The 18746-nt window shown below is 44.0% G+C and overlaps 1 protein-coding gene across 1 annotated transcript in view; it reads right to left on the bottom strand.

Annotated features, from left to right (window-relative positions):
* The window catches only part of aldh6a1 (aldehyde dehydrogenase 6 family, member A1), a 40999-nt gene that overhangs the window by 11357 nt on the left and 10896 nt on the right, over nt 1-18746 (bottom strand). The window contains exons 2-7 of the mRNA XM_060829401.1: nt 8484-8522; nt 7079-7153; nt 5896-6057; nt 3806-3884; nt 3160-3462; nt 2088-2209 (exon numbers count right to left, since the gene is read on the bottom strand). Coding sequence (XP_060685384.1) covers nt 2088-2209; nt 3160-3462; nt 3806-3884; nt 5896-6057; nt 7079-7153; nt 8484-8522 — 780 coding nt within the window. The remainder of the gene's footprint in view (nt 1-2087; nt 2210-3159; nt 3463-3805; nt 3885-5895; nt 6058-7078; nt 7154-8483; nt 8523-18746) is intronic.

Below are 18746 nucleotides of genomic sequence, written 5' to 3'. Positions count from 1 at the left end.
TGGTGAAGGTGCAGTTATTGTGGCAGCAATAGCAGTTGCCAGGTGAGCCAGGATGGACGGATTTTGATTGCATTTTTCAGCTATGCAAGGAAGCTTCAAGAATTCGATCTGTCTGTAGTATTCAATGTCACAGCAGTGATGGACTAGAAGTGTCATACTCTTTTCTAAAAGAATCATCCTTAATTCACCAAAGTCATTTGCTAACAATGCGCAAGAGATTGGAGAACTGCTGCACATATACTAAATATATCGAGTATTGTAGTCTCACCCAAGTACACACGACAGCTAAAGTGCACTGTTTCGTCATCTGTAACCAGATCGTCTTGAAATTTTAAAAAGCACACCACATCAGGTTATAGTCCACCAGGTTTAATTGGAACCCTAGCATTCGGAGCGCTGCTGAAGGAGCAGTGCTCTGAAAGCTAGTGCTTCCAATTAAACCTGTTGGACTATAACCTGATGTGGTGTGATTTTTAACTTTGTACATCCCAGTCCAACACCGGCATCTCCAAATCATCTTGAAATGTGTATTTGTGGATAGCAAAGCAAGGAGTGTCTCATGGCACAGACCGTGCCAACATCTATGAAGTCAAAAAGTTGGATTTCCATATCACAACAAGCAACAAGAAACTTTGCAAACGACAAAAGGCTAGCCACGCAGTATGAGGCTAATAAAACAACCTGGGTGACCTTCAGTATGTTGACACATGAACCTAAAACGTGAACAAAATCTTCCTTTGCTGATACATCACTACAGACAATGGTCCTGTGCAGCCAATGGATTGGGGGCGAATAGGAACCCACACTGATGGCAGCTGATCGTTTGCACTGGATGTCATTGCTAAGAAGCAGGAATACAACCCAACTGTTCTAAATGGTGATGGAAGCCTTAATTGCTAACTGCTTCCATGACACTTGGGTCAGAGAAGCTAAAACTGCATGACATGCTGACTTTGAGAAGTAGAAAGAGGCCATCCTGCCCATTGATATTCTTTTTGTTCACCTGCTGGAGGCCCCCATGGAATTGCATCAGAGACAGCCATGAAAACATATTCAGAGTTGGATGATGTTGTGTACTACACAACAGAATAATTAACAGATGAGGCAGTATGCTCTTCAATGACCTTGAAGGTTCTGATAATTGTCTGTCTGTTCACACATCTGTTTCTCTGGGTTGAAACCAAAAAGGCCATAGGCATAAAACAATGGAAACAGTCTTTCAACTACACTGACATCCAAAGACAGCACTTTTAAACATTAAGCAATTATTAAGTTTTTTCCAGAGCCAACTGTCAACATCCTTCAGTTCCTTTTACTGCACAAGGTCAGGTGATCTTAAGGTGTGGACAATTTGAAAAATAAAGATTTTCTTACATTTTTAAAAACAGTGTGTTGATATGAAAAGCTGGGCTCCATGGCTCCACTTAACATAAGTTTTTTGGGTGGCCCCTTATGATTTGACTGGATTCCAAGATAGCAGCAGAGTAGAACACCTCAGCTGAAACACGTCTGTTCCTTTGTTTCTTTCTTCTCTCTTTATCTTTTCTTTTTTCCTCTTTGGCCTGGAGCGGAGTGGGGTTGGCAGCTAGTGGGCTCAGACTGAAAATAACTACTGGGTAGAAACCAGTGGAGCCCGGTCAGGCCATGTGAAAGTCTTTACAGAGAGACTATATTGTCTATCTTTTTAGCTTTATTTCTTATTTTTCTAACTTATACTATATACAACTGTATGTAATTTTTTTATACCTAATATCTGTATCTAGGTACTTTGTACCTAAGATGGCACAAGTGTTGATGGCATTGTTCACTTTTCACTGTACTCCTGTTCTTTGTAACTTAGTACATGTGATAATAAACCTAATTCTAGTTCATGATTTTATTGAAGAGATTCTATATTTTGTTGGGTGGCGGGAGAGGATCTGGAGAGATGTAGAGTTGTGAAAGGTAAAGCAATTAATATGATTTCAATACCAAGTGGGAGATGTGGAAAAAGATGAAAAAAAATTAAAAGGTTTGTCCTGCATGCAGCTGCTCTGCAAATGAACTATGATAAAGTCCAATAACTAGGGAATGAAAAGGATATTCACCATGTTTGACTGCACTCTCTTGCCATTTTTAGAACCTCTTGTATAGATGTATTCTCCTGCTTGATTGGAACCGACAAAACTTATGGCCTTTATCGCAGGATGGTCACAAATGAAGTTCACAGCTTTAAAAAAAGTTGAAAAGTAAAGTGCAGTTTATTATTCCCATAGGATGCAGCATACAGCATGCACTTGGAGGTACCTGCAAGTTGATTCGGGAGGAATGGAAAGACTTGGAGAAATATTACTGTAATATCAGTCATTTTCTTTCTCACTTCTTGAATTTTATCTCTATTACAGCCAAACACTTTCTACATGGGAGAAAATAGCAATAATTCACTGCCTCATATACTTAATTATAATATTCAATGCTATGAAATGTCATAATTAAATGTCATTATCTCCACTTCATACTAACAAGTAGTCATTACAGGCAGCATTCAAGGGAATTTTCTATTCCACATGAGTATCTTGATCATAAAAAAAATTCACATGCTACACAGCCAAATGAATGGCATCTCAATGGATATCCATCCGCATCAACACTGTTAGACAAGCTAAAAAGGTCCCACCATAATCCAATATACTTTTATGTGCATTGAAGCATGGAAGACAACTTTGATAGGCGATTTTTCATAAACTGCTGCGACCATCAAAACTCAAACTTTAGATATTAAATCCTCACATGACTAAGACTTAGATTAGACTTACAGTGTGGAAACAGGCCCTTCGGCCCAACAAGTCCACACCGACCCGCCGAATCGCAACCCACCCATACCCTTACACTTACCCCTACCTAACACTACGGGCAATTTAGCATGGCCAATTCACCTAACCCGCACATCTTTGGACTGTGGGAGGAAACCGGAGCACCCGGAGGAAACCCACGCAGACACGGGGAGAACGTGCAAACTCCACACAGTCAGTCGCCTGAGTCGGGAATTGAACCCGGGTCTCAGGCGCTGTGAGGCAGCAGTGCTAACCACTGTGCCACCGTGCCAGTGATTAAAGGGGTTGGTACATACCAACTTCAACAACAGTTTTAAAACTTTTATAGAAATATCAAATTTCCTACCATCATGCTGCCCATGAATAATATTAAGGGTTCCATCTGGAGCTCCTGCATCTTGTAATAACTTGGCAAGCAACATGGCTGCTCCTGGAACACGCTCCGAAGGTTTGAGCAGGAAGGTATTGCCACACACCATAGCCATAGGGTACATCCAGAGTGGAATCATGGCTGGGAAGTTAAAGGGAGTGATGCCAGCACACACTCCTAAAGGCAGTCTGTAGGTGAATGTGTCCATGTCTTTGGTAATGGAGGGCAAGGTCTCACCCAGCATTAAAGATGTGATACTGCAAGTATGTTCAACAACCTCTGTCAGGAGAGAAGCATGGAGATCACTGTTATGAAGGACCAATTCAACTCTGCAGGTTTTAAAATAAACTGGTACCACAAGAATAACCAGAATACCTAGAGTTTTAAAACGCAAATTAAAATTCTTGGAAAAAGTTGCTCAAGTAGGAAAGATAAGAATACTCGAGAAACAATATCATGGAAGAGCAAGTTATTAACAGTTCTGGAGGGAGTTACTATGGACTATGATGGAAACCAGCTGAATAACTTGTCATCTGTAATTATGTTTGAGGTATGTGAAATTTGTGTGATTTCACAAGATATCACTGATATACTTTTACTTAGGAATCCACACGTTACTTACGTAAGCCTCTGAAAACATCTCCTTCAGCATCTGGCAAAGTTTTACCTTGCTCTTTTGTGATGAGCTTGGCAATTTCAGCCTGTTAATAAAATTAAAAGACATCTTATTTGAAAGATTGTTCTTGTATTCAATGTCAGGGTGTTGTAGGCAGTGATGGTAAGTTTGAACAAAAGAATTTTTTTCTGCCTTTATGAACATTCAAACAAGAAATAAAAGTAGGCCATTCAGCCCTTCAAGCCTGCTGTGCCATTCAAGAGGAAGCTTGCAAATTATTTTAACTTCAAATTTTACATTTCTGCATATGCCCAATAATTTTTTATCTTTATGGCAAACAAGAATCCATTTACCTGTGAAGATTTTACAGCTATTACGTTTTGAGGAAGAGAATTGTAAATATTCTCAACACTCTTAGATAAGAATGTTTCCTCATCTGCAACTTAAATGAACAACACCTTAGTTTTAATTATGATTCCGAGTTCTAGATTCTCCTTGAAGAAACATCCTCTCCTCATTCACCGGTCATGTCCCTCAGGATCTTCTATGTTTCAAATAAGTCACCTCTGACCCTAAACTCCAGGGGATACAGACATAACCTTTCTAGCCTTTCCTCACAAGTCAATCTACTCACTACAAGTATAAGACTAGTCAATCCTCTGATAGCTTCCAATGTATTAATATCCTTCCCCAAATACAGGGCCGTACTGAACATACGCACTCTCACCAATTCCCTGTATAACTGAAGCATACTGTCTTATTCTTGCATTCAATTTCCCTCATGATAAAAGACAACATTCTCAGTTTTGCTGATTACTTGCTGTACCTGCAAACTCACCACCTGTGATTCATACACGTGAGCACTGGGAGATCTGCAACACTGACCATTTTGATAATATGCTTCTTTTCTATTCTTTCAGCCAAAATGGACAATATTGCACTTTCACAGATCTTTGCCCACTCACTTAATCTACATCCTGCTGTAGGCTTATGTCCTATTATCTTTACTGGATAAGCAAATTTAGATATCATACTTTCAGTCCCTTCTTCCATGCTATTTATATTGTAAAGAGTTGAGGCCCCAGCACTGATCCTTGGAACGTCCTGACAGCCTGAAAAAGACTCATTTATTCTTACTCAGTTTTCTGTCAGCCAATCAATCTTCTCTCCATGCCAATATGTTATCCCTTAAACCGTGAGCTTTTATTTTCCATAATAACTTTCGATGCAGCATCTCATCAAATGTTCTTTGGAAATCTAAATACAATAAACCACTTTATCTAAAGCACCAGGTTCTTCTTTAAAAGAACTCCAATCATTAATTATGGTCTCCCTTTGGCAAAACCATACAGCTCTGCCTGTTGTAACAAGGGGACAAATACTAGTGCAGCAGAATACTCAGCTGATGACCTGAAGGTTTGAGCCCATGCTGTGGGATTCTAGAAGCCCTACTGCACTGATACAGAGAAATGAGGAGGGAAGGACAAACAACTGCCAATGATAAAGCAAGAGTGGTGTTGCTGATTTAAAATCAGGCCTAATCAGCAGGAAACTGATGACCGTCTTCAGCAGAAAAAAAGATAAAATTGGGTCGGTGCAAGATCTTGAAGGTGGATGAGGTTAATATAATTCCCAAGACATTTTGGTCTTATGCAACTCCAGGTACCTGCTGCAGAGTTACAACAAAAAGCTAAAAATCACACAACACCAGGTTATAGTCCAACAGGTTTAACTGGAAGCACACTAGCTTTCGGAGCGATGCTCTTTCATCACTACCACCTGATGAAGGAGCGCTGCTCCGAAAGAGAGTGTGCTTCCAATTAAACCTGTTGGACTATAACCTGGTGTTGTGTGATTTTTAAACTTTGTACACCCCAGTCCAACATCGGCATCCATTAGTCAACAGAAAACCTGGGAAATCACAGGTAATTTTCCCTTCAAAAGAATACTGTCAAGCTATCTCAGTAGGGACAGGTTAATAAGAGAAAAAATTCACTATTGGAGGCCATTTATTGGTTCACAGGATTCTCCTTACCCCATCGCCCCGCCCTTAAAAACATTCAATTCATTGGCACATCTGTAATGAAATCACTTACCATGTTTTCTTTGATGAGTTGCTGATACCTTAGAAAAACTTGTTGCCGACTCAACACCGAGGTCTCTGACCAAGACGGGTAAGCACGCTGACAGGAATTCAAGGCAGCAAGCATCTCTTCTTGGGTGGCCTTTGGGACTTTGCTAATCACCTCATTTGTTGCCTAGAATCAAGGTCATAAGTAGCAGGGAAAGTCAGCACAAATCCCTGAATTACCACCATAGATGAAGGAATCAGCATGCATGAGAAAAAGAATTATGTGATTGCACTCAAATCACAAATCTCTAGTTATTAGCCTTTATAATTGTAAAAACCGCAAATACACAAGTTTCACACTGCAGCATTCACACAGAATGGTTTAATGATAGCATTGAGAGGCATCCTGCCATGAAGCTGAAAGTCAAATTCGCTGAATCTTCATCCTTGCTATACAGAGACATGACAGGCAAAATTTTCCTTATGAGCCACCATTCCATCTTGCTTTACACAGGTTCCACAAGATTTGCCATAGCTAATTAATGTATCGTTCCTTAATGATTTCCCACTTTCACTCTTTGGAAGAGATTTGATATTTCAAAATCCCCAACTTCTAAAAATTGGAAGACAAATACAATAAACTTTACATTATCCAGCATTTGTTGCACAATAGATCAAATATTCTAGTTAATTAAGGAGGTCCACATAATCAATGTAGAAACACACTACATATCGAAAAATAATGCAGTGGGTACACACACTTGCAGCATAATTCACTTAAATAATAATGCAACTTTGTCTTAAATACTGTATAACTTTACAGGCTGAGAGTCTTCTCACTCGCTGACTACTCAGGCATCACAGTAGATCTCAGCATTTGAGGAGAAATTGAATCAACTGATATTTTGTGTGACAGTTCGATTGAATATGTATACTTAAATGAGGTAAATGAATTTAAAAACTAATAATTGGACAAAATAATACAATACATTCTGCAGTGTTTGAGGTATACAATTTTTGCTGGGTTATCAAGAGTGCTGGTTAAAACAAGATTTGCTATATGTCAATGGCATAGTCATAGCCTAAGTATTTTTTTTCCCTTCAAAACAATACTACCTCAGCACTTCCTCTGATTGTCCAATAACCTATACAAACAATTCTGTCATTTAAATTTTACAAAGTGGATTTTAAAACAAACACATACTTACAGGGTTATGAATGTCAATCCATTCGGAGGTGCGAGATTCAATAAATTTCCCATCAATAAATAATTTTGTTGTTGGCTGCAAAATAAAAATCAGACAGTCTGCAAATAAACAACATACTAATACACTTGACCAGACCTGACTATTCTCCCAGGCCTCTAATTTTAAAGAATTGAAATATTTCAATTTGGTACTTTTAAACTGCAGGCTACAGAATATTACTGGTGACAATTTCAAAATATATTCTTATATCTTTTGTTCAGAAGTATAAAGGTTTTACGAAATCATGACTGAACACAAATCAAGAACTGTACATCTCAACGTCTTTCCTTGGATTCTGAAAGACCTTTAGCTTCAGAACAACTTGAAAAGATTCAGTTTAAAATGAAACAGAAAATAGTTCAATTTTCACCAGAAATTAGCAAACAAAACAGATTCTATGCTTTATGAAGATAAGAAACCCGTGCTTAACTGACAACATTAAGCCCTAAATGAATGTGCAAATTGATTACTTGGGGATGGCTGGTCGCAGCTCGGAGAAATTGCTTGGCAGACTGAAGAAAATATGAACTGAAGGAGTACTAATACTTGAAATAAAACATATGCGGCAAGTGAGATTTTCTGTTATTACACACTGTGACACAGTTTGTACAAATACATTACTTGTTATACTAACTGTTCATTGGTTAAGCAACTGTCAACCATCCAAAAACCTTCTTATAGGTTGAACTGACCACTCACTCATGACCTACTGGATGGCCACACCTATGCTACAAGGATACTTGTAAGTGAGCTATGAAGATGGCAGACATCGAGGCTGACTTCTGGAAGGTGATTTGTTTGGGGGAGGCATTAGAAGAGGAGGAGAGGCAAACCAGCTTGCCTCCTATCAATGCAAGATCATTTCCATGGTTTCAACACCAAACTTTGTCCCCTGAAGTAAACTTTCTGTCACTTACAGGAGGCAGCATGGTATCAAGTGAAACTGTAGGCTGCTTCTTTAAGCCTGCTTTCAATGTTTGGCCTGCTCTTTCCATCAGACTATTGAACTTTGGCTGGTATGGAGCTCAGATATTTCTGCTATAAGCAAAAGCATTAACCTCTTTCTTGAAATTTAATAGAAGTGAATTCTCCACGTATAACTCAAAACAAGTCAGTGGTGGATGAATGTACAACCTATTCATAGGTATGAAGGAGCACAACTGCATAAAATTAACTGTGCCTATACAGTTTTGTCAGCAACAATATCTTCAGGGGCAAGCATTGTATTCAAGACAAAGGGAACATTTGTCGTTACTTAGCAGACGATTGAGAAAGGAAAGCGATGCAATTAAAAAAGTCAATAGCAAACATTTTTTTAAAAAAAGAAAAAGGCTTGATAGAGTAACTGCAACTGGCCCAAACTTACTGGAGAGGAGTAGCACATACGTCCCAACGGAGGAGTGATCTGCAACAGAAGGTAGAAAAGATCATATTTGCAAAAATGTCTCCTTCACTGTTTAGCTGCATTGAAAACTTCACATTTCAACTCTTTTCCCTGCCTATCTCCAACTCTCACACTCTCTCAGCCTAGCTAGTTTCTTTCTGGAGCTTATTTCCATCTTTTCTCCTTTCAAATGTGATCCTGTACCATTCTAAAGCTGGAGGTACATAGACATTCACTTAAACGGTCATCTCAGAGACATCAACTTTTGTTTCTTTGTATGAATGTTTGCTCATATGCTGAGTATTTTCAGCAATTTGTATTTTAGATTTCCAATATCCACAGTATTTTGCTTTTGTGCACAACCTTGTACAGTATGGGAAGATTTCTTCATTTTTCCACCTTCTTATTGAATAATGTACCAACAGCAGACCGTTACACATGCATGATAACTGGAGAATTCGGTATGTAGGAAAAACAATGTATTTAGATGCCTTATGCATCATTGTTATTTGCCCTGCTAAATGTCTTGATCTGTCAACCACAGTGACATCATCAGCAACCTTCATATTTAACAAAACAGCAGATTTGTGACATGTTCAACTATAATTATCGACAATGTATCCCAATAAGCTGAAGTTTAAACTAGGACTTATGCTTCCCATTTCTAGATTATTAAACATTGCAATTCATTTTAACGAAGGAAGAGAACTATAAAAACAATGTGATGAGGGTTCTGACGAAGGGTCACTGGGCCAGTAATGTTAACTCTGATTTATCTCCACAGATGCTGCCAGACCTGCTGTTCTTCAGTAATTTTTGTTTTTGTTATTTATGAGTGTAAGGACAGAAATGGCTTATTCAGTCTCTTGCAGGGGAATCCACGTTTGCAGTGGTGATTTAACAAAGGTGCACAACAGTTATGGAAATTGGATGTATCTCAGTTCTGTTGGATTTACAGATTTTCACTGTCTTAGGAATCAGCGATTATGTTTTTCTGCAAAATTAAAAAATGTTGGTGAGAAGCCAATTTATGTTCAGTGTTGAAATTCAGGTGAAATTACTATTTCCAGATTTTATTTGCATGGCTGCATATTACCCTTCTCAAAGGGTACATTACAAATCTTGTATGTCAATAAGTAGATTTTGTAATAAGCAGAACGTATTCCAAAGCTGAAAGAAATCAGTTAGTAGCATTTTAGTTGTCTATGTAGCTCTGCATAAAATAATTTCCATCCCATATACTACTCAATTGTGCTAATTGAGTAGAGTCATACAGCACAGAAAAGGAAGATTTGAATTTCCATTCAAGTGTTTTTCAAATATAAAGTATAACAGGCACAAGGTAAAGCCACCATAGAGTTACTTGACCATATGGCTGTTCTCAGATGACTGGTGGTGGCTTAACTTGAGGCTCACCACACTTCAGGTGAGATGCCCTTTGTGGTAACCTCAGTCTGTGCAGCTATTACATCCATGCTGTTGGCATCACTGTGCATTGCAAACTGGCAGTCCAGCCAATTGAGCAAACTGACTCTCAAGTTATAAATAAATTCAAGACAATGATTGAGAATTGGATACTGTACAAATCTGGCATTAGCTTGTAGAAAAAGAATTCTCCAGATGTTTCGGAAGTTTATCTGAGTGAGAATGAAAAGTACGATGAGCCAGAGATGACCATTAGTATGACATCAAGGTAATTAGTTTGAGGAAGGGTATTTAAAAAGAAAGTTGGAAATATGCAGAGACATGTAGAAAAAAAATTAGAGAGAGGCCTTGTGTTCTGGATAAGAGAGAGTGGAAAATGCACACATCAAAACTGAGAAGGTGAAAATTGTTCTAGGGCAGGAGGAAGTTAGGGACAAGACACTGAAAGGACTTAAAGTTGACAACCGTATATTTGAGATGGTGGCAGAGTGAATGAGTCAAGTTCCACCATGGAAGATAATGAAATGTAATTTCAGGTAATAAAATTGGATTTAAAAAGCTAGCCTCAATAAAAATCATAGAATTGTACAATTTAGGAGGAGGCCATTTGATCCGGCTGTACTGGCTCCTGAAAGAACAACCCAGCCAGCCTCATTCTCCAGCCTCTCTCTGTTGCCTTCTAAATTCATCACTATTAAATATTCATTCAGCTCTATTTGAAACCTATGGAACCTACCCCCATCACTCTCCCAGATAGCACATTCCAAACCTTAACTGACTAAAAACATTTCTCCTCACCTCACTCCTAGCTCTTGTTGGGGATAATCTGCTATCGGGGTACCTACATTGGGGCTAGGGAGGGGAGCACCATTATTAAAGCAGACACTGTCAGATACCAGCTAAAACACAGCCATGTAAAGTAAACCCAGCCACTGCAGGACTGTCTGAGGCCACATTCCTTGGGGATTAGAACATGTCCGTCAGTTTCAGATCATCCTGTTACAATCTCATTGTTAATAAAGGAAACCGGTAACTATCGGATAGTGTAAATCGCACCGATACTACACTTGATTGATAAAGTACTTGCTAATGCCTCCGCTGACGTCAAACTCATTCGGGTCCTGTGTTAAATGATAATACCTGTATATTCAACTATGGAGAACTATTGTGAACGCCCAGACAGCCAGACGCATAGCAATGAGGAAACCCTTCCAAACAATAAACTTTTAAATTACAAGATCGGAAACTGCTGAACCCAGGATGTCTACCCATTGTTCAGCACAGCAGGAGCTGGACAGGTATCTCGGGGCAGCCAATAGAGACACTAATCCCTTCACGGACGGGTGAACCGACCAATGAGAGATCCGAACGAGGGGAACCTGACCGGGAACTCGAGGAAGCGCGAAGTATAACTGCTCCAGGTCCGTAGAGGAAGACAGAACGCCTTCTCCAACGAATTGCATGCCTTTGAATTCGTTGTATAGTTTGCCAGTCTTGATTCTGTAATAAACGGTGTTTTTGCTCCAAACTCTAGCCGGTGTGATCTCTCCTTCCAAAGAACACGTGGAGACGAGACCCTACGGGTCCGTCCCAACAGATGGTGAGCCTGAACGTGGGAAGGGAAAGAGACGACCGCAAGTTGGCCACGTTGGCGGACCGGAGGGCAGACAAACTTTCGGCCAAACATTTAAAAGGTGAGGAAGCGCCTGTTAAAGCAAAGACTTCCAGTAGGTAAATTTTTTAGTTAGTCACTCTTTGTCTGCTCCCTGATCCTCACCAACACAAACAGTACTTTTAAATCAGTTTGGCAGCAACGTTGCAGAGTCCATACTGGTAAGCTATTTTCTCACTTCTTCACTAATACCTGCCTGTTTTCGCGGTACTGAAGTGACTAATTGATCCGTGGCTAGCCTTAAGTTAATGCGTGGATTTCGGATCCTGGACGCAGTTTTTTGAGTTGAGTTTTACGCGTGGATTTCAGATCCTGGACGCGGTTTTTGAGTTAAGTTAATGCGTGGATTTCGGATCCTGGACGCAGCTTTCTGAGTTAAGGTACAGCGTGGCTTACGGAGCCTGGACGCTTTTTGAAATTAATTAATACAGCGCTGACCGCACTTGACTGATTGGATCCTTTCTCTTTTTAATAAGCACTTTAACTCTGACAACTATCGATAGACACACTCGCTGCTAGCATCCTAAGGGGACAGAGGGCGGATCTCATCTCCTGGATAGGGTTTGCCTACACAGGCGTCTGCCTTAGACCGGTTGTTAAGAGCAGAGATCTGCCACGCGAAGGTCAGGCTTTTGAAAAACGCACTGTTTTTAAAGCGGTACCCACCAGGTGAGATCCGTCATGGGGGACTTGAACTTTGGACCACCAAAAATGACCCAATTTCGACCATTACGCCCCGGAGTGCCCTGGTGGCACCTCACGGTTGGCACAGACTTAACTTGGCATGCCCATTTATTACTGGACAGTGTAGCAGTGCACAAGACAGCACTGGATCAAGTGTTTAACCAAGCGCCCGCCCAAAAAGACCTGATATTGACGAGACTAAAAGAGACCTTCACAGATACGGCGCTAATGACCAAGATTTTAAACCGTCTCCTACTCTCGCCGCAATATTCCGTGCGGCAAACAATAGCCCTAGGGAAACCCCCTACTGATTGGGCACCACCTACCGCCGATAAATCCCTGGGGTGGAAGACGAAACTGTTAGTCACATTCAACCCGCAGTGGCAAGAGGGCCACTGTACCTCCACCACAGCCCCAGCCATTTCGGACGCCCCCGACTGAGATTTGCACCACCTCGCTGCTACCGTTTCCATTCCAGCTGATGCACACACCACCGAGTACACCCCACTCCCAAAGACCCCGGAACCGCCACCCCTTATGGGAAAGGTGCTAGACGGGATTCGTGCACAGCTCAGAGAAAACAACACCACCAAAGAGGCTCAGCGGACACTCCGCTACATCGACAACAACCTCAATTTGTGGCGGCGCAAGGGCTGCTTCCCTGCTGCTGACCAGCCCTTTTTCACACCAGTATATTCTGAAAACTTCCAAACCAGTCTCCACACCTACTTAGATGGGAAAAGAGATGGGAAGAAGAAAGTTCTTTTCAATCTGTCAAAGCCTTCTGCTAAGGCAGCTGACGAATCTGTCTCCCTACGGGAGCTCTTAGTAAGGTCTCTGACCCATTTGCCAGCCCCGCCCGCAGAGACGCCAAGTCAGAGCGAACACGACCCCCTCCCGGAGTATGAACCCGAGTGGATTCCCCACCAGACCCCACTTTACCCCCTTCCCCACCACACACCCTCAGTTCTACAACCAGCCCAAGCCGAAGTGCACAACATCAGTCCGCCGCCCCCTTCTCTGGATGCGCTGGGCACCCGCAGGCTAAAGGTCAGGGACGGTGTACATGAATATCTGGTGAGGGCCACGGACCTCTGGGGGACTGGTACAGGGGAAAGGCCCAATGGCCCCCCCTTGCCAATAGCACGTTTTCAACGGGGGGTAATGGAAGAACTCCCCGCCCCAGTACAGAGCAAATTGAATGACCTTGTGGGGGTACATCAATGCCGGAGGACCAGTGCAAAAAACAGGTACACCACTATCTATCCAGGTACCGAGCATCAGAAAAGGCGGAAGCCGAGAGACATGCTTCCAAACTGTCTATGCAACTTATAGAGCGACTCGAAAAGGTTCTTTCACTGTTGGAGACGAAGGGCACAGCGCAGGGGCTTATGCCTTCGGCTCCACAGACGTGTAGTTCCCCTTCGCCCTACGCCCAGGGACTATTGCCCTCGCCCTCCCTTAACAGGGCGGGCAGTTCTCAGTACCACATGCCTGCCCGCAGTAGACCGACCCGACCGCCCGCTGGGATACGGAAGGGGGGAAGGAGAGATCCATTACCCGGGCGTTGTTGGAAGTGTCGCGAAATTGGACATAATTCTTATAGATGCGATATGGAGACAGATGACTCATGCTGGATTTGTAATGGGACAGGACATAAAGCACGCCACTGCGGCAGGGAAAGGGTGCAACAAGCGGGGTCCACACTCCCAGCTGGCTCACCCTCTTATATACACCCTGAGTATAGACGTGGCAGACCCCGACAATGGGGGGAAAGAACCAAGGGATTATGGAAAAGGGCCCCAGGACGCGGGATAGACAGGAATGGGTGGATGGGTCTTGCCTAACAATGGAGAATCGCAAGGGTTACTTGACGGGCCCATGACAGATGGGGATAGCATGGTGAGCTGCGCAACTAGTAAGAGCTGTTTTACTGGGGATCGACTGTGTAAGTTTTCCTCCTTGCACCTCACAGTCCGTGCCTGGTTCCCTTCGTGACTCCCTTGTCAGATCCACACCCCCCACCAACCCAACCTCCACCCCCGGCACCTTCCCCTGCAACCGCAGGAAATGTAAAACTTGCGCCCACACCTCCACACTCACTTCCCTCCAAGGCCCCAAGGGATCCTTCCATATCCGCCACAAGTTCACCTGTACCTCCACACACATCATCTATTGCATCCGCTGCACCCGATGTGGCCTCCTCTATATTGGTGAGACAGGCCGCTTACTTGCGGAACGCTTCAGAGAACACCTCTGGGCCGCCCGAACCAACCAACCCAATCACCCCGTGGCTCAACACTTTAACTCCCCCTCCCACTCCACCGAGGACATGCAGGTCCTTGGACTCCTCCACCGGCAGAACACAACTACACGACGGCTGGAGGAGGAGCGCCTCATCTTCCGCCTGGGAACCCTCCAACCACAAGGTATGAATTCAGATTTCTCCAGCTTCCTCATTTCCCCTCCCCCCACCTTGTCTCAGTCGGTTCCCTCAACTCAGCACCGCCCTCCTAACCTGCAATCCTCTTCCTGACCTCTCCGCCCCCACTCCACTCCGGCCTATCACCCTCACCTTGACCTCCTTCCACCTATCCCACCTCCATCGCCCCTCCCCCTAGTCCCTCCTCCCTACCTTTTATCTCAGCCTGCTTGGCTCTCTCTCTCTTATTCCTGATGAAGGGCTTATGCTCGAAACGTCGAATTCTCTATTCCTGAGATGCTGCCTAACCTGCTGTGCTTTGACCAGCAACACATTTGCAGCTGTGATCTCCAGCATCTGCAGACCTCATTTTTTACTCAATCGGGACTTCCCTACAATCTCACATTGATTCGTTTTAGGGATGGTAACTTCTGTCCTCCCACAGCTAAAAAACTGCTCCACTATCAGCCTTTTAATCAATCTTTTGTCCTTTCACAACAACAACACACAGGAGATTATGCATCATGCTTCCAATTACATCCTTCCCAACAGGTTGTAATCTTTACTCTTTACTGAACACCAAGCAACGACATGTTTTTGTACGGCCGACTTTATTCGGGATTATAGAAACCGGTATTAGGCTACGATTTCACACAGATTGTCAGTTTCTGCGAGGATGTAATGCCTCGAAACATGTCACTAAAACTGGGGACAGGGGACTGCGACAGGCTGAGACGAGAGTACGGACACATCGACAGTATGCGTGGATTGGCCTGTATGTGGATGAAAACCAGTGTGGGGCCGGCCCAGTGAGAGAGTGAGTGAGTGAGTGCAGTGATTTTTAACAGACGTGGCGAACGGAGGTGTCGCAGCAAATGTTTCATCCCAGGTCTCGGTGTACAGTGGACCGGTGCCGACAGCCTGAGTGACGGAGAGGGACCGTGGAAAGCCGCCCAGCAGCCGAAAGCAGTTTTACTGCTGTCGGAGAACGTGAGTGTTGTTCCCTACACTTAGCGGTTTGGGATTGATCACTTAATGGTCTGGGATTTTTCTCCATAGTCTCGTCTTGATTTTTAGGATTAAATACCACTTGTTCCCCCACTATCACTTTTAATTACTCTTATACTTGGAAAGGAATACCTGGATGTAGGGAGGGGGCGCAGGAAGGGATGGTGGAGCTTTTTATTTTAATAACACTACGGTTGTGGAATCCTAAGACGGAAAATCCCGGGGTGTCCCGTGCTCACCCTAGTTTTGGCGGGTCACCCTTCTCTGGGCGGGTCACCTCAGTTCTTGGCGGGCTTTCTTGCTTTTGGCGCGAAGGCTCAGGTTGGGCGGGGCCAGCTGACTTTTGGCGCGAACGCTCAGTTGGGGCGGTGCCCGTTCGCTTTTGGCGCGAATGCTCACTCTTGGCAGGATTGCACAGTCTAGAAGGGGCTGCTCGCCACCCTATTAGCTCAACTACCGCGCCACCACTACACCGATGGGTCTCTCAAGCGTCATTGCCGTACTCCATGGGATTACTCGATGAACAGGTCCTCTTCAGTTACTGGGATGTCGATATGAATCATGCCTCTAACCACATCTTGTCTGACAGGTTGTACCTTTTACTTTTAACTATAACGTCCCGACCAACAACATGCGCATTGCCGTATCGCCATACTGTGCGTTTTCATTTACAATGTTTTGTATGTCCAGTGTTTGGCCGTCCCACTGCCCAAATATCCCCCAACCCACTTATTTTTGTCTCTCTCTCTTTTCCCCCCGCTGGTCACAGGCCTCAGGCCTCCAGCTAGGACGTGCTACTCAGCACACAGCAGGGTGTTTGGCCCATCTCTTTTCCTCACGGCCGCTCACTCATTTTTTTGTCCGCCGGCATGGGTGTTTAGGCCATCCCTTTTTTCCCTCGTGTTCACAACGTGCCAAGAACGAGGGGGGGCCCACCTACTCCTTCTTCCGTCTATGCCCTCTAAATTTTAAAGCCCCTTCTCACGCACCCATTTTTATCTTTTCTCCCAAGTCCACAGATTTTTTCTTTCGCTAAAGCATTATGGACGCTCATTTTAAAGCAATCTCCTCCTGCTACTTGTTCCCCCCCTTCCTCAAGTTTGCGGCTAGGGAGGGTTGAGCTACTGCTGCCACAGACACTGCCATTTCCAGTCCTTAAAGCGGGTATTGGCAACCGTGCGGGGTGAAGATGCCAGCCAGTCTACCTGGCTGAAGCTACACTCTCCGATGCTTTGAATATGCAACCTGTAACTGCCAGACACTACCAAACCTTCCCCAGTGGAATCTAGTACAGACTCCTCTTGCCGATTGTACTGCCCTATCCTACACCCCGCTCTCCATTCCCCACGCCATGGTCACGCCCCTTCATCGTTTTCTCCCAAACCTACACACTTTATGTTCACCGCCGGATCTGAGGTCGTCTTAGCTTTGTCTTTCACTCAGCCTGCATTGAATTCACCTGGTTCTCACTGAATCGAGGATCCGCTGATCCCTACGCTCCATCTCTTTTAAGGTTTTAAGCTCCCTGAGGTTTGCTACCAGGACTTCCCAAATCTTATGCTTCCTGAGGTTTGCTACCAGGACTTCCCACCTCTCATGCCCGGCCCAAATCCTTCAGTCTCCTCAACTGCAAGTACTCCTCGCCAATTCATCTGTTCATAGCTTTGGCGATGCACAGGTTCGCACTGAGAACGGCAGGGTGACCAGGTTCCTCTATGAATCCTCTCCTAGGGGTATCTTTTAAAGGCTGCTACTTCCCCCAAATTCATCAAATCTTTATGTATTTCACGTAGGAGACTGCTGCACAGCCAATTTCTGTCCTAATCTGTCCGACCAGCTTTTTGAGATTCTCTCTCTCTCTGTCCCCTTTCCAACATGCCCGCAGCACCTGCGCACACTCCTTTGGCTAGAGCACACGGCCCCTCTCACAAGCAGGTTCTTCATTAGTCCAGGATCGTCCTTGCACCTCTCGTTCTGCGCCTCATTCAGGGCAACAAGCCCCCTCAGGGAATTGGTCCAACTTCGTACCACCGCAAATCTCCCAATTGCCCAGAGTTTTGCTTTGCTCATGAGGCTCCCAGTGAGAACGCCCCCGCTCCATAATCATCATCATCATATCTTGTACCGAGCTGGCTGGAAACACATACGCCACTACACGCACCACTTCTCTCATTGCTCCAGGTCAGCAGAACCTAATATATCTCTAAAATCACTCGATGAGACACGACCTGATGGGGAGGTGCAGTTTGAGCTGGAAACATGCAGCCCCACCTTCACACGGCCCGACATGGGTCCATTTCACTAATGTCCTTACTTTTCGTGTACTTTATTCCGCTCTCTAAACTCTTCATTCAGCCTTATCTTAAGAGATCCACCTTGTTTATCATGGACTCCGCTTCGAGCGGGCAAATAGCCGCCAGGATAAGTTGGTGCCCTTTAGCTGGTGGCTCAACCCCTTTTTGTCTACATTGGTCTTTCTCCATTGTATAGGCGCCTTTCCTGATGTTACCAATACTTTCTGCCTCACAGTCGCGGATCGCTCCAATATTCTACCCAAGTGTCTGGGGGCGACAATCCCGCCCTGCTTGCTAAAGGGGGTTCCCGGCTACCTTGCCGCTTATTCTGCGCGCCCTGTGAGGCTAGGGGCATCTCCTGCGCTTTGTCTTCCCTAATCACACACTGGAATTTCACCTGCTCTATTGTCCTATTACCACAGAGTTGATGGGGATCCTCATCATTTCCACCTTTATACTAAACGGTCTCCATGGGCGCCTCATCGAACGATTGTCCTACGACAACACCATTGGTTGTGCGCCCCGAGCACCGGCAGTTCCCCGGTGTGCTAATCGAAACTACTTGTGTCCCTTACTGTGCATTATCAAAGCGTACCGTTTGCCTTCCCCCATGCAGTCTATTGTGGTTCCCTTCTCACTATTACCAATCCCACTTCCCTCTCGAGGGACTTACTCCATTTTTTTTTCAACACAACTCCTGGACGAATGTTTTTGCTCTTCAAACATTGCGTTTTAAAACA

This window comes from Hemiscyllium ocellatum, chromosome 8, assembly GCF_020745735.1.
Source record: "Hemiscyllium ocellatum isolate sHemOce1 chromosome 8, sHemOce1.pat.X.cur, whole genome shotgun sequence".
Taxonomy (NCBI): domain Eukaryota; kingdom Metazoa; phylum Chordata; class Chondrichthyes; order Orectolobiformes; family Hemiscylliidae; genus Hemiscyllium; species Hemiscyllium ocellatum.
This window is presented reverse-complemented; position numbering and strand designations above follow the sequence as displayed.